This window comes from Manacus candei, unplaced genomic scaffold, assembly GCF_025592945.1.
Source record: "Manacus candei isolate 608988 ecotype Guabito, Panama unplaced genomic scaffold, ASM2559294v1 h1tg000071l, whole genome shotgun sequence".
Lineage (NCBI taxonomy): Eukaryota > Metazoa > Chordata > Aves > Passeriformes > Pipridae > Manacus > Manacus candei.
Genome location: NW_026138119.1, coordinates 10862735 through 10874818, shown reverse-complemented (window position 1 = coordinate 10874818; position 12084 = coordinate 10862735). Strand labels below are relative to the sequence as shown.

Below are 12084 nucleotides of genomic sequence, written 5' to 3'. Positions count from 1 at the left end.
GTGCCCTCTGCCCAGTGCCTGGTGTTTGGGGTTTGCTGGTTCCTACAGACCCCTGATGTGCAGTGCCTCCCCTTCCATCCCTGCCTGCTGCCCAGCACCAATGTGGTGCCAGTGCTGGAGCTCAATGCCCAGCACATGGCACACAGTGCTGGTGCCAGGGGATGGTCCTGGTGCCTGTTCTGGTGTCAGTGCCCACTCCTGGCAGTGGTGACAGTGCATGGTGGCACTGCCTGCTGTGTGGTGTTCACTGCACACTGCGTGGTGCTGGTGCAAGTGCCCCAAACCAGTTCTATGCTGGTGCTGGTATTCACTGCCTGGTGCCAGTGCCCAGTGCCTGGTACCAGTGACTAGTGCTGGTGCTTGGTGCACAACGCTCAGTACTGGTGGCCTTGTCTGGTGCCCAGTGCCTCTGTCCAGTGTCCAACTCCCATTATCCAGTGCCCAGTGCCCCCTGACCAATGTCCCTGTCCAGTACCCAGTGTCCAGTGCCTGGTACTGGTGCCCAGATCCTTGTGGCCCTTGCCCAGTGTGTAGTTTCGGTGTGGGCCGGGCTGGTGGGTGGGTGCTGGGGCGGGGGATGCCAGTGGGTGGGTGTCGGTCGCTCGGCGCTGGGTGTTGGGTGACGGTCGCTCGGGGCCGCTCTCTGTCTGTCTGTCTGTCTGTCGGTCGGTCGGGGCGGCGCCGCTCGGGGCGGTCCGTGCAGGAGGAAGCGCAGCCGGGGCAGAGCGGCCCCGCAGCGGCCGGAGCCGCGAGGTCGGTGAGTGCCGGGGGCGAGCGCTGCCCTCACCCTGCCTGTGTCCTGCCTGCTCCCTGCCTGTTCCTCCTTCCCCTGCCTGCCCCCCTTCTTCCCCTGCCCCCGTCCTGCCCCAGTTCCCCATCTCCCCCCGCCTGTCGCGTCCCCAGCTCCACTCTCTACTCCCCCTGTCCTGTCCCCTCTTTCTTCCCTCTCTGTCTCTCCACCCTCCTGCACCCCCTTTCTCCTCTCTCCTCGCTCCACCTCTGAGACTTGTCTACGCCCCCCCCGCCCCAATTTCGTACCCCACCCCACTGCCCTTCCTGCACACTGTCTCCCACCCCGCACCCCCTTCTGCCCCCCAGCACCCTGCTCACCCCCTTGGCTCCCTGCTCCACCCTCTCCTGCCTCCTCTCTCAGCTTTTCCAACAGGGCCACTTGGCCCAAGTGCTGCATGTCAGGGTCCTCTGGGGATGGGGAGGAGGGGGGAGCAGGGTCTGCTAGGGGTCCCTTCTGCATGATGTGAGAACAACCCCAGCAGTGACACCCCACACCCTGGGTTAACAGAGTCTCTGCCTCGCAGGAGGTGGGCAGTGCCAGACAGGCTGCGTGTGCTGATGAGGAGCAGGGAGATGGATCGAGGCATCAGCCTGGAGAACCCCTATGCCAGTGTCAACATTCCACGGGAACAGTTCCAGCAAAGCTTTATCACTCGTTACCTGAAGGATGAGCCCACCATCATTGCCAACCCTGCAGCAGTGCCCGCCTATGGCATGGAGGAGAAGGCAGACTCTGCTAATGGCTGGAACAGCCCAACCATCTCCACAGATAAGTCCTGGTCCCGTCCCTACAACCCCTATGCCAGCCTGAAGATGCCCAATGGTGAATCGTCTGCCTCCTTCTACACCGTCACCCTGGAGGAGCCCCCCAGGGCTCAGGAGCAGGGGGCTGGCAGGCGATGTGGCTGCTGCAGGTGGTGCCCCTGCTGCCCAAAGTGCTGCTGTGTCATCTCCTAAGGGCCTGCACCCGTGGGTCATGCCGACCATGGGAGGAGGCCTGGTGATCCCACGGGGACAAGGCTGCTGGCCTGGGCACCCCAGGGAGCTGCCCCTGGCACCTGGCAGAGCTGGCAGCTGGGACCTGGCACTGGTTGGACTCTGACATTGCTTTTCACCTGTGAGCTCTTCAGCCAGATAATCTGGTGATGGGCACCTGCCAGGTCCTGAGAGCCCAGTGTGGGGCCCAGGAGCCCTGGGGATGATGTGTGCCAGGGCAGACACCACCAAGAAGTGCCTGTACTGGGGACGGGGCAGAACTTTGAGCCTGTAATCCTGTACGCTGCCCCTGCCAGTCTCCCCAGGCTGGGAAATCTCCACCTCTGGGAAGGTGCAGGCACTGCCTGCATGCCAATGGATAGGTTTGGATAATGGCAGTCCTGTGTGCATGGCAGAGGAGGACATCATGACTACCTTGGAGCAGTGGAAAGAAGCCAGGGACATGCCTCCAGCTGCTATGGGGACCCACCTCCCCGGAACTGAGTCATTCCCCGAACACCCAGAATCATGGGGATGCTACAGCACCCTGTGCCAAGCTACAGCTCCAGCTCCAGCTGGGTCCTGCTCCTCCTCATCACACTACCCCGGGACAGAGGGAAGGAGGCAGGAAAGACAGGCAGCCAAAGCATGGCAGAGTGCCAGGCCATGCCCCAGGGCAGCACCGGGTAGCACAACATGGATGGGAGCATTAACATCCCAGTGCTGGGAAACCCCCAGCCCCATTCGGTTCCTCCTGCCAGGGTTAAGGGCACTGGACACAACTGCCCACATCATCTCCATCCCAGAGCACTGGGACTGGCTCCAGTGCAGAGGGCTAGCCCAGATCCAGCAGCAGGGTGGCACTGGGGGGCACCTTGCTGGTGGTGCAGATCCTCAGCTTTTGCCTTCTGCAGCCCCTGGACACAGCGAAAGGCGAGCGAGAAACCGTCTGGCTCTTCACAACATCCTGGGGTGGCTCCAGGCTGGGAGTCATCTGGGTCTGGCAGCATCGACCTGGAACAAGCCTGCCTTTGTGCTGACGTCCCGCCATGGTGTTGACGTCCCTCCGTGGTGCTGGAATCCCTCCGTGGTGTTGGCATCCCAGGGGGAGTGGCGCTGCCAGGCAGCAGCAGCACAAGCACCGCAGCTGCTGCAGAACTGCCTGGTCTGCGGGAGCAGGGGCTTGGGAAGGGTGCCTGTGTTAGCAGATGACTTCAGGGTGCTGCAAATAAAGTTACAGTCATCTCCTCCCCTGACAAAGTGTGCCTCTTCCCTCCACCCTGCGTTTTCCGGGATTCCCGTGTTACTTCTTGCTTCTCCTGGCAGGCTGTGTCAGGGCAGTGCAAAAGCCTCCAAACCAGGCTTAACTGTTGCAGTGCTGACTCGTGGCAATGGTAGTGTCAGGCTGAGCTCTTTGGCTGGCTGCCACCCTGCTGCCAGCTGGGATCCAACACTGCTCAGGTACAGCCTGCTCCTGCCCACCTAGAGACACTGGCTGGTGCTCAGTCCAGCCCTGCTAAGCTGGACGGTTGTCCTGTCTTTTGGAAAGAGTGCAGGAGTCTGGGAGGGACTGGGGAAGGGGTAAGTTCCTGGCTGGGGCAGCTAGGTGGGCTTAGGGGCACTACTCTGGCTGGCTGTAACCCCGTGGGAGTCCATTAACACTGGGAGCCCCCCACTGCTTGGAACTCACCACTACTTGGAGTCCACCAGCACTGGGAGCCCAGCACAAGCAGGAGCACACCACTGCCTGGAAGCCCACTAACCCTGAAATCCCACCGCTGTGGGATATGCTGGGTTGGGATGGCAGTGGCTTGGCAGAGGTTTGGCCCTGCCAGTTTACCCCCTGCCCTGGCAGCCCTGCTTGGCCCAGGTCCCACTCCGGCGTGTGGCCGGGGGGGTTGTGGTTCGCAGGTGGAGGCTGGCAGGGACACGGCCCCGCGGTGCCAGCCCTGCACAAGGAGCTCTCTTGTTCACCCTGCCCGGCGCGCGGCAGTGCTGGCTCGGGGACGGGCAGATCCACCCCTTGTTTGCTTTCGTGCCCCGCCGCCAGCCCTGCCCGGCTCTGGAGCCCACCCGGGCGTGGCTGGGCAGGGGCCACGTCACCGCTGTGGCTCGGCTGAGCCCGCAGAGGCTGCCCGGGGTCCCGGGGCTCTGACGCGCTCAACACGCACGGTCTGGGGAGCGAAAACCGTCCCCGAGGGGTGCTGGGCTCCTTGGGCAGAGCCCCGGGGCTGAGGGGCTGCTGTGGGCAGGGGGCAGAGGGGTGAGGGCCCGGGCAGGGCACTGGTAGGGTGCAGCATCTGCCGTGTGTCATCGCTGCCCTTCGCTCTGCCTAACCCCGGGGCGATGGCAAACACGCCGGGAGAGGCCGGGCAGAGCCTGCCAGACAGCCGGGCAATGATTAAACTGGAGGCAGCAGGAAAGCCGGGGGGGTGAGCAGGGGAGGGGCTGCTGCCCCAGACCTCGGCAGGGCTCTGGGTGACCCGGGCAGCTGCGTGCAGAGTCCCAGGGGTGTTCCCTGGGTGCGTTTTTAATTTGAAAGGTGCTCAGGGGTGCGGAGGGTTTAGCTGGGCGATCGCCACCTTCTGCCTCTGGAGCGTGGGTGGTGGTGCAGGGCTCTGGCTCACCTGGATCTCACCTTTGCTCTCCCTCAGGGTGCCGCTCCCCACCCCGCCGTGCCGAAGGTCCCTGCAGCGCTCGGGGTTGAGGTCTGGGAACAGGAAAAGACCTTTCCCACCCATGGGTGTCGCTGCTGATTGTAGATCTGCCTTCCCCGAGGGTGGACCTTATCGCTCCCTACAGCTCCCTGAAAAGAGGTTGTACTGGGGTGGGAGTTGGTCTCTTCTCTCGGGTAACAAGTGACAAGAGCGAGCAAAAATAACCTCAAGTTTTGCCAGGGGAGGTTTAGATTGGATATTAGGAAAAAAATAAATCATGGAAGGAGTTGTAAAGCATTGGAACAGGATGCCCAGGGAAGTGGTGGAGTCACCATCCCTGGAAATGTTCAAAAACTGTGTGGATGTGGTACATGGGGACATGGTTCAATGGTTAACATGGTGGTGGTGTAGGGTTGATGGTTGGATCCAATGATCTTAAAGGTCTTTTCCAACCTTAACGATTCCATGATTGCCTGTGCCTGGATCCAGGTGCTTTGGCAGGGCTCATGGTGCTCTCAGTGCCAGCATGGCAGATGCACAGCCCACGTCACCAAGGGCTCCCTGTGGGGTGCAGCAATGGGCAGGAGTGGCCAAGGGCAGCTGGGCACAGCCCCTCAGTGGGACACAGCTCTGCTGGCACCGGGGAGGGGACAGGAGGGCTGATGGGCAGGGGACAAGCAGAGGCTGGAGAGGGGCAGGAGGGCAGGCAAGATGTGTATGTGTGTGTGTGTGTGAGAGAGAGAGAGAGGCAGCCAGAGGGGTCACTACCTCTGAGCAGTGCCAGGGGTACTCCCACTCGTGAACTGAGCCAAACCCACCCCTCTCACCCTTTTTGGGCAGGGCTTCCTGTGGCCTAAGGGACTGACACATGCCTGTGCCATCCCTGTCCCTGCAGCAGGTGAACCACCCCCCCACTGTGCTTCAGGTGGGTCAGAGACTGCCTGCCAGCTTTGGGACATGCCTGGACGTACCCAGCATGTCCCCGGGCCCATGGCCATGGAGGCAGCACGCTGTGCCCATTGGGAGCCAGCTCTGTCCTGGCTGTTAGCACCAAGGGGCTGCCAACCCCTGCAGGCAGGCAGGGGGGTACCCTGAGATGCCAGGGCACAGTGGCAATCCCACACAGATGGTTCCTGACCCACCCAGGGCAGATGGCTCTTGCCCCCACCTTGGCCCGTGGGTTTGGCCAAAACTGAGGTCCCTGGCACAGCCTTGTCCCAAGCTGGTCCTGCTGTCCTGTGCCTGCCACCAGCCTGGCAAGGGGAGGGCAAAGTCTTGCTATGGGATGCCACCCTCATTCCTGGGGATCCGTGGGCACATGCACACCATGTGCACTGCCTGGGGAAGCCTGTGACAGAGGATGGATCAGGATCAGGGCATGTGCCCCAAAAGGTGCTGTGCTGCCAGTGCTGGTGCTTTGCTCCCAGGCACTGGGGACAGTCTTTCTGCAGAGCCCAGCGATCCTGTGGGGCCCTCAGTTTCCAAAACCCCCAATTCTTTCTCCAGGGAGTGCTGGAAATGTGGCCCGAGGGCTGCTGAGATGTTTGGTGAGGAGGCAGCACGGGAGAGGGCTGCCTGTCTCCCTGCCTGCACCGCTGCCTGTTTGTGCCTGCAGTGGGAGCTGCTGCCCTCTCCTGCTCCCATGCAGGAATGCTGTCAGGTGTCCTGGCAGTCCTGCTCTGCCTCCAGGATAGGCTTTTCTCCTCCAGGATCCTGTGCCTAGGATCTGCCTCACTACCACCCTCTCTATTTCCAATCTGGAGCACCCTCTGTGCTGAGGCTGGAGCCGCTGGACCCCTGGGCAGGGGAGCTGGCAGTTGTGGGGACAGTCTGCCACCTCCCTGGTGCTGCTGCCTCCCCTGGGTCATGCAGGTGTCCTAGGGGGGTGCTGGGCTCCCCCAACCTGGTGATGACCATCAGTAACTCACTCCCAGCACCAGACCCTGCAGCTCCAGCTGGGACAGTAGAGGCAGGTCATGGACATGTCACCCCCAGGCACCAGAGGAGGAGCACCACCCCATGTGTGGGCACTGCCAGCTCAGAGCAGGCTGGAGCCTCAGTGTCCCTGTACCAGCCCCAGCCCTGCCACCCCTGCCAGCCTGGAGCCTCGCCATGCCCTCCCAGCCCGGTCACTGCTGTTCCCACAGTCCTCATCACCTGGGCACATGTGGGCTGGAGTGTGATGGGGTGTCTCTACTGGCCAACATCTGCCAACATCTGTTCCTGGCCAGGAAGGGTGGCCCAGGATGTGGAAGGCTCCGTTGCTGCTGCCCAAATCCAGCCGACTCCCAAGCCCTCTGCCCACAGTGAAGCCCAAATTTCCTTGGCCTCACAGGGATGGTTCCCTCTGCTAGTGAAGCACAGATGGACAGTTAACGCCCACTCCTGGGGCTTACGTTTCAGAGGTCTTTGTTATGCAGTGTTTGTAACCCAATCTCCCAGGCTTGGCTTCCAGGCAGCAGATCCGATAGCGCCTGTCCCTGAAAGGTGAGCCCCTTCCCACTACCGGCCACCAGCAGCCACGGGGACGTGGCTGGGGAGCTCCTGCAGCTCAGCCCCCTGATGCTCCCCACGGGACTGTCACAGCCCCTGGGGACAGCACAGCCCTTCTGCAACCAACTCTGAGGCCCTGGGGAAGCATCTCAATACAGGTAGGGATGGGGAAACTGGGAGAAGGGGAGGACGTGCACCAAAATGGTTGAGGTTGCCCAAGGAGAGGGAACAGGGTCTTGGAGGCCTTTGGGAGAAGTTCATTAATATGCTGGTGGTACCAGACCCCACCTGGATGCTGAGATGAGCTGGAGCCCTCAGCTCCTCCCCACCAGCCTGCATGCCCATCCCCTGCTGCAGACAGCCATGCTGTGGTGGCCTGGCACAGCTCAGGGATGAGGAGGAGCAGGGCTGTGGCACTGCCTGGTCCCCTGAGTGTTACCCTCTGACCCACTCAGCCACCCCACTCCTGCTCCCCCCATGTCTCCTCTGGACCCAGGGTCCAGGCAGGCTGCTGGGGTCTGGCTAAACCATATTCCCAGTGGGCTGGTAGATCTCCCACGGAGGGTGGGAAAACACATCCTTCATGGATGCAAGGACAACCCACTGCAGTGACAGGGTCCTGCTCTTCCAGGCAGGGCGGGCCATGGGACAGGCAGGCAGCAGGCAGGGATGTTGGGCAGGGAGTGAGGTGCCTCCCTGGGAACCCCCCCATCTCTCCCACAAGGCGGGTGCACGCAGAGGTTATATCCCACCCCTTGACCCCCTCCCCAGCCACGGACGGGTCTGGTGACTCCTCTAAACCCCACCTCCCCCGCCCAGCATGTCCCAGGCCGGCGGCAGCCCCCGGGCAGAGGACGCGGGGCCGTGTGTCGGGACCCACTCGCGCACGCCGAGCCGGGGCAGCCAGCGAGTCGAGTGCATCATCTGCTACTCCTCCTACGACCTGTGTGCGCGGCTGCCGCGGCGGCTCTACTGCGGCCACACCTTCTGCCAGGCCTGCCTGAAGCGCCTCGACGCCGTCACCAACGAGCAGCGCTGGATCCCCTGCCCGCAGTGCCGCCAAAACACGCCCACGCCGCGCGGCGGGGTCACCATGCTCGACCTCGACCTGGCCACCTTCCTCGCCGTCAAGGCTGACAAAGAGCATCCCCGCGCTGCCGGCAGGTCCCAGCCCGACTCGCCCACCAAGGGCTCGTGCAAGGAGAAGGCGGTGACCCAGCAGCCGGCGGGGCTGTGCCAAGACGCGGTGCCTCCGGCGCTGTTCCCCCGCCGCGGCTGCTGCCGGCTGTGCTTGTGCTGCGGGGTGACCGCAGCCTTCGACAGCTGAGCCCCAGGAGGGGGCTGCCAGCGGTGCGTGGGCAGCTGAGCTCCCAGGGTGCAGCCCGGGACCATTTCTGGGCACCCTATGCCATGCCTCAGACCCCCGTGTGGACATAGCAGTGGGGCTGTGCTGGCTCCCTTCAACCCGTCCTGTCAGGATTTGGAGTGCATCAGGGGGGACGAGGATGCTTCCACCCCCTCATCCTGACCACCTGACAACTCAGAAATCTGGTCCAGTCATGGACATTCCCTGGTCCCCGAGCGAGGACTGGCTCGTGCTCCATTTCTCCGTGCACGTGGTTCTGCAGCAGGGACAGCAGCGCTGGGCATCCCCAGGCAGGCACATGGAGCCTGGCCCAACGATGCTGTGGGGAGCACGTCCAGCACCCTGAAAGCTCCATACCTATTAAAGACACTCTGTTGGCTCTGCTGGGCTGCATGACTTGGTCATATTTGTCAGTAAGCCTGGGGTTAGGCCGGGGCAAACCCTGCCTGTGGCGGGTGTGGGAAGAAGTGCCCTGCTCTGCCGGATTGCTGTCCTGTAAGTGTTTGCTCTGCTGGCAATTTGCATAAGAAATTTTGGCGTTACGGTAGCTGAAAGGTTGAAATTGAGGATGGCAGAGTTGTTAGGAAGCTGCAACACGTTGCTTCAGCTACTTTGCTCTGGTGTAGGAGTAGAGCTGAGCTCACAGGAGCTCCTGCTTGGCCTCATGCTCTGTGGCCAGATTTGGCTTTTCCTGCCTGACCCTCTCCCCACAAACATACAAACCCCACTGTTTTTCCAGCTGTGCCTTGCTGCCTGCATGGCTTTCCCTGCCTCACCTGCCTGATCTCACACCAGGGTGCAAGGACAGGAGTCCAGGCAGCTGATCTGGGTTAACAGAGGCCAAACAGGGAGCACTAGGGTGACACTAAATCAGCTCTTGGGCAGGACTTGGTGTTGCTTGGGCAGCTCTTGTGTTCCTTCCTCAGAGCCCATTTTCTGCATCTGTTTTCCATGTCATTTATGAGCTCTTGAAATAAATACCTCAGCACGGGGATCCACTGACTGCCCCTGGGGGCTCAGCAGAGGACCCCAGCCTGTGCCTCCCTGGGGATGGCAGGGATCTCCATGCCCCCTGGGCAGTCCTGGTGCTTGGCTGTTCCCTGCCCTGGATGCCAGGGCTGCAGCTGGAGGAGTCCATCAGTCATCCCATGCACAGCACCCACCCTGTGCACAGCACCCACCCTGTGCACAGCACCCACCCTGTGCACAGCACCCAGCTGTGAATGACACCCACACCGTTCAGGGCACCCGCACTGTGCACGGCACCATGCACAACTCTGCCACTTGGTGTCACCTGCCATAAAAAAGTCACAGCTGAGATGTTCCCAGCAGAGCTCAACCTGGGGAGCTCCAGGGGAGACAGAAGTGTGTGTGGTGTGGTTCAGAGACTCCATGGGAGTCCTGCCTTGGACCTTTAATTACATGGGGACACACAAGAAATTAAAGCCTTCAAGGAACGGATAAGAGCCATCACTGAGTCTTAATGCACCTTCTCCTCTATCTTCATTTTGCCCCAAATACACAATGGTGGGTGGTGGGAAGAGTGTGGGAAGGGCCCACCCCTACCCCAGGCACTGCTCTGTACAAAGGTGCCAGCAGGGCTCTGTGCTCAGTCCAGCACCTTGGGTCCCAACTTTCCAGCAGTGATGGGTGACCAAGCCCACGACTTCCTGTCCCACGCCCCCGTTCTTGCCTCTGCACTCCCACTCCTGCTCCTTTTCATCCCCCCAGCACCAGAACCACTCTGTGGGGCTTGACCCTTGCCATGTGCCTCTGTGCACGTTCCCCTGCTCCCAGCCAGTGGCTGGTCACTGAAGGAGTTGATCGTCCTCTCCATCATTTCACTCTGGGAATGGTTTTGGCACCCTGGCTGGGCACCCTGGTTTGGCACTTTGGGCAGAGCAGGGCCAGAATTGAGCCCTGTGCCCTGGAGGGCTCCTCCATCAGCACAGGCCACCCAAGCTGTCCTTGCAGAGCAGGTGCTCCAGGCAGCCTGTCCTGGTGCCGGCCCCAGGACCAGGCTGTGCTGTTCCATTTGGAGCCCAAAACCTCAGGAAGAGGCATCATGGAGGGGGAGCAGGACACCAGTGAATGCTGCCCTGGCTGGGAACAGGGATCTGGGCTCTTTTTGCAGGTATTGAGTCCCCCTGTTCCAGAGAAGGGACAGGGACAGGCCCATGCTCTACCAAGCACTGGTAGCATATGTGAAGGGACAGTGCTGGGGCACAGGACCCCAACCTGCTATTGCAGTGGGGTGCAGCCAACGTATGGAGAACAGGAGTGAGACAAGGCAGAAGCAAAGGATGATGTCTGGACATGGCTCTGGCAGGGACATCTCCCCTGCCATGTGCCATCAGGGTGACAGCAAGGGGCTGGCAGAGGAGCTGAGATGGGTTTTTGGCCTCCTGGACTCTCTGAGCACAAAAGCTGGAAATGATTTTGCTTTTAATAGTGGTTTGGGTTATTTTTTCAATGATTTTTACACTTCTCATATGATTCCAGGTGGATGTAGGCAGTGGGCAATGCAGTCCCTGGGGAGTAAGAATGTTTTGGGACGGGGCTCCCTAAAAATTCAGGTCTCCATACAGCCCATAGCTGCAGGTGGGGTGAGCTGGGCCTGCAGCTCCACGTGGCAGTAGATCGGTGCCCTTGCTCCAGGGCTGGGCAGGAGGATTCCTCTGAATTATTTCCAGATGGGGATTAATGCAGCAAACTGAGTTTGCTGCAGGATAGATAAACAAACCAAAGCTCCTCTGGAAGCTATTAATAAACCATCTGCCTGCTGCTTCTGCCCCAGATCTGGGAACATCCTGGTCCTGGCCTGGGGTGCAGCTGTGCCCTGCCCTGCTGCCCTTCCAGCCCCTTGGCCATGGGGCAGAGGTGACAGGGATTCCTCCAGGTCTGTGACCACCAGGGTCCAAACGGGACAGGGGGTGTGAGGGTGTGAGGGGGGGCTGTGGCCCTGCTACAGGCCCCTACTCCAGACTGTAAGTGGGATAAGCTGCTGCCAGCCATGTCTCCTGGTCTCCCCATCCCTGCTGAGCTCTGCCAGGGACAGTGGCACTGGGAAGTGACACCTCTCCTCTTCAACCTTCTGCTGCAGGGCTTCAGGCAGCTTTGAACTGGAGCAGGTGTAAACAGGGTGGGGGCAGACTTTGAGCCCTCTCAAACTGGCACTGCCGTGCCAGGGTGAGGGTAAACTGGTTTTGGGTGGCTACAGCCCAGCAAGCTCACCTTTCCCATGCATTGTCATCAGGGGGCTCCTGGGTGACCCTCCACGTGCACACAGACATGTGACCCTGTGGGGGAGGAGAAGAGTGGCCCATGGGACCCTCATCCCAGCCCTCCTCATTTTGACATGACTGGTGATGTCCTGCCAGGGGCAAACAGAGCCTGGACAAGGGCTGGGCTCACTGGGGTAGCCCATGTCTCCCAGCAGAGCTCCCCGCTGAGGACCCCTGGGCATGGTGGGACAGCACAGAAGATGGGGTTAGACCTGTGGATGGTATGATTCTGTCCCACTCAGCCAGTTACAGGGGTCCTGGGCCCACACACCCCTCTGTACATGGCTGGTGAGGCAGCACACCCACGGGGGATGCCCCTGGAGAGGGTGGAGGCCAAAAGATGGATCTGGCTTTGCTTATTTTCAGCTCTCCAGCTTGCAGCACACACAAGCAGTTAATCCCAGGCTACGCAGAACTGGCTGCTTACCTGGCTGGAGCAGTGCCTGGCAGAGGGAGGGACGAGGGCACGGCTCCACACCTTGCCAGGGCAAGCATCACTGCAAAAATATTTGCTGAA

General features: G+C 61.1%; 2 protein-coding genes across 3 annotated transcripts; both read left to right on the top strand.

The window, feature by feature from the left end:
• The first annotated feature begins 661 nt into the window (after positions 1–661).
• On the top strand, positions 662–3027 carry CYSRT1 (cysteine rich tail 1). 2 transcript variants are annotated; one of them, XM_051808065.1, is made up of 2 exons: positions 662–757; positions 1317–3027. In XM_051808065.1, the coding sequence occupies exon 2, from the start codon at positions 1351–1353 to the stop codon at positions 1747–1749; it is 399 nt and encodes a 132-aa protein (XP_051664025.1). In that variant the 5' UTR covers positions 662–757; positions 1317–1350; the 3' UTR covers positions 1750–3027. The 2 variants fall into 2 exon arrangements, with proteins under 2 accessions (XP_051664025.1, XP_051664027.1); XM_051808067.1 differs by having other exon boundaries at positions 667–753.
• Positions 3028–7737: 4710 nt separating this feature from the next.
• RNF224 (ring finger protein 224) lies at positions 7738–8306 on the top strand. The gene has a single exon (XM_051808056.1). The coding sequence runs from the start codon at positions 7738–7740 to the stop codon at positions 8242–8244; it is 507 nt and encodes a 168-aa protein (XP_051664016.1). The 3' UTR covers positions 8245–8306.
• Positions 8307–12084: the final 3778 nt, after the last annotated feature.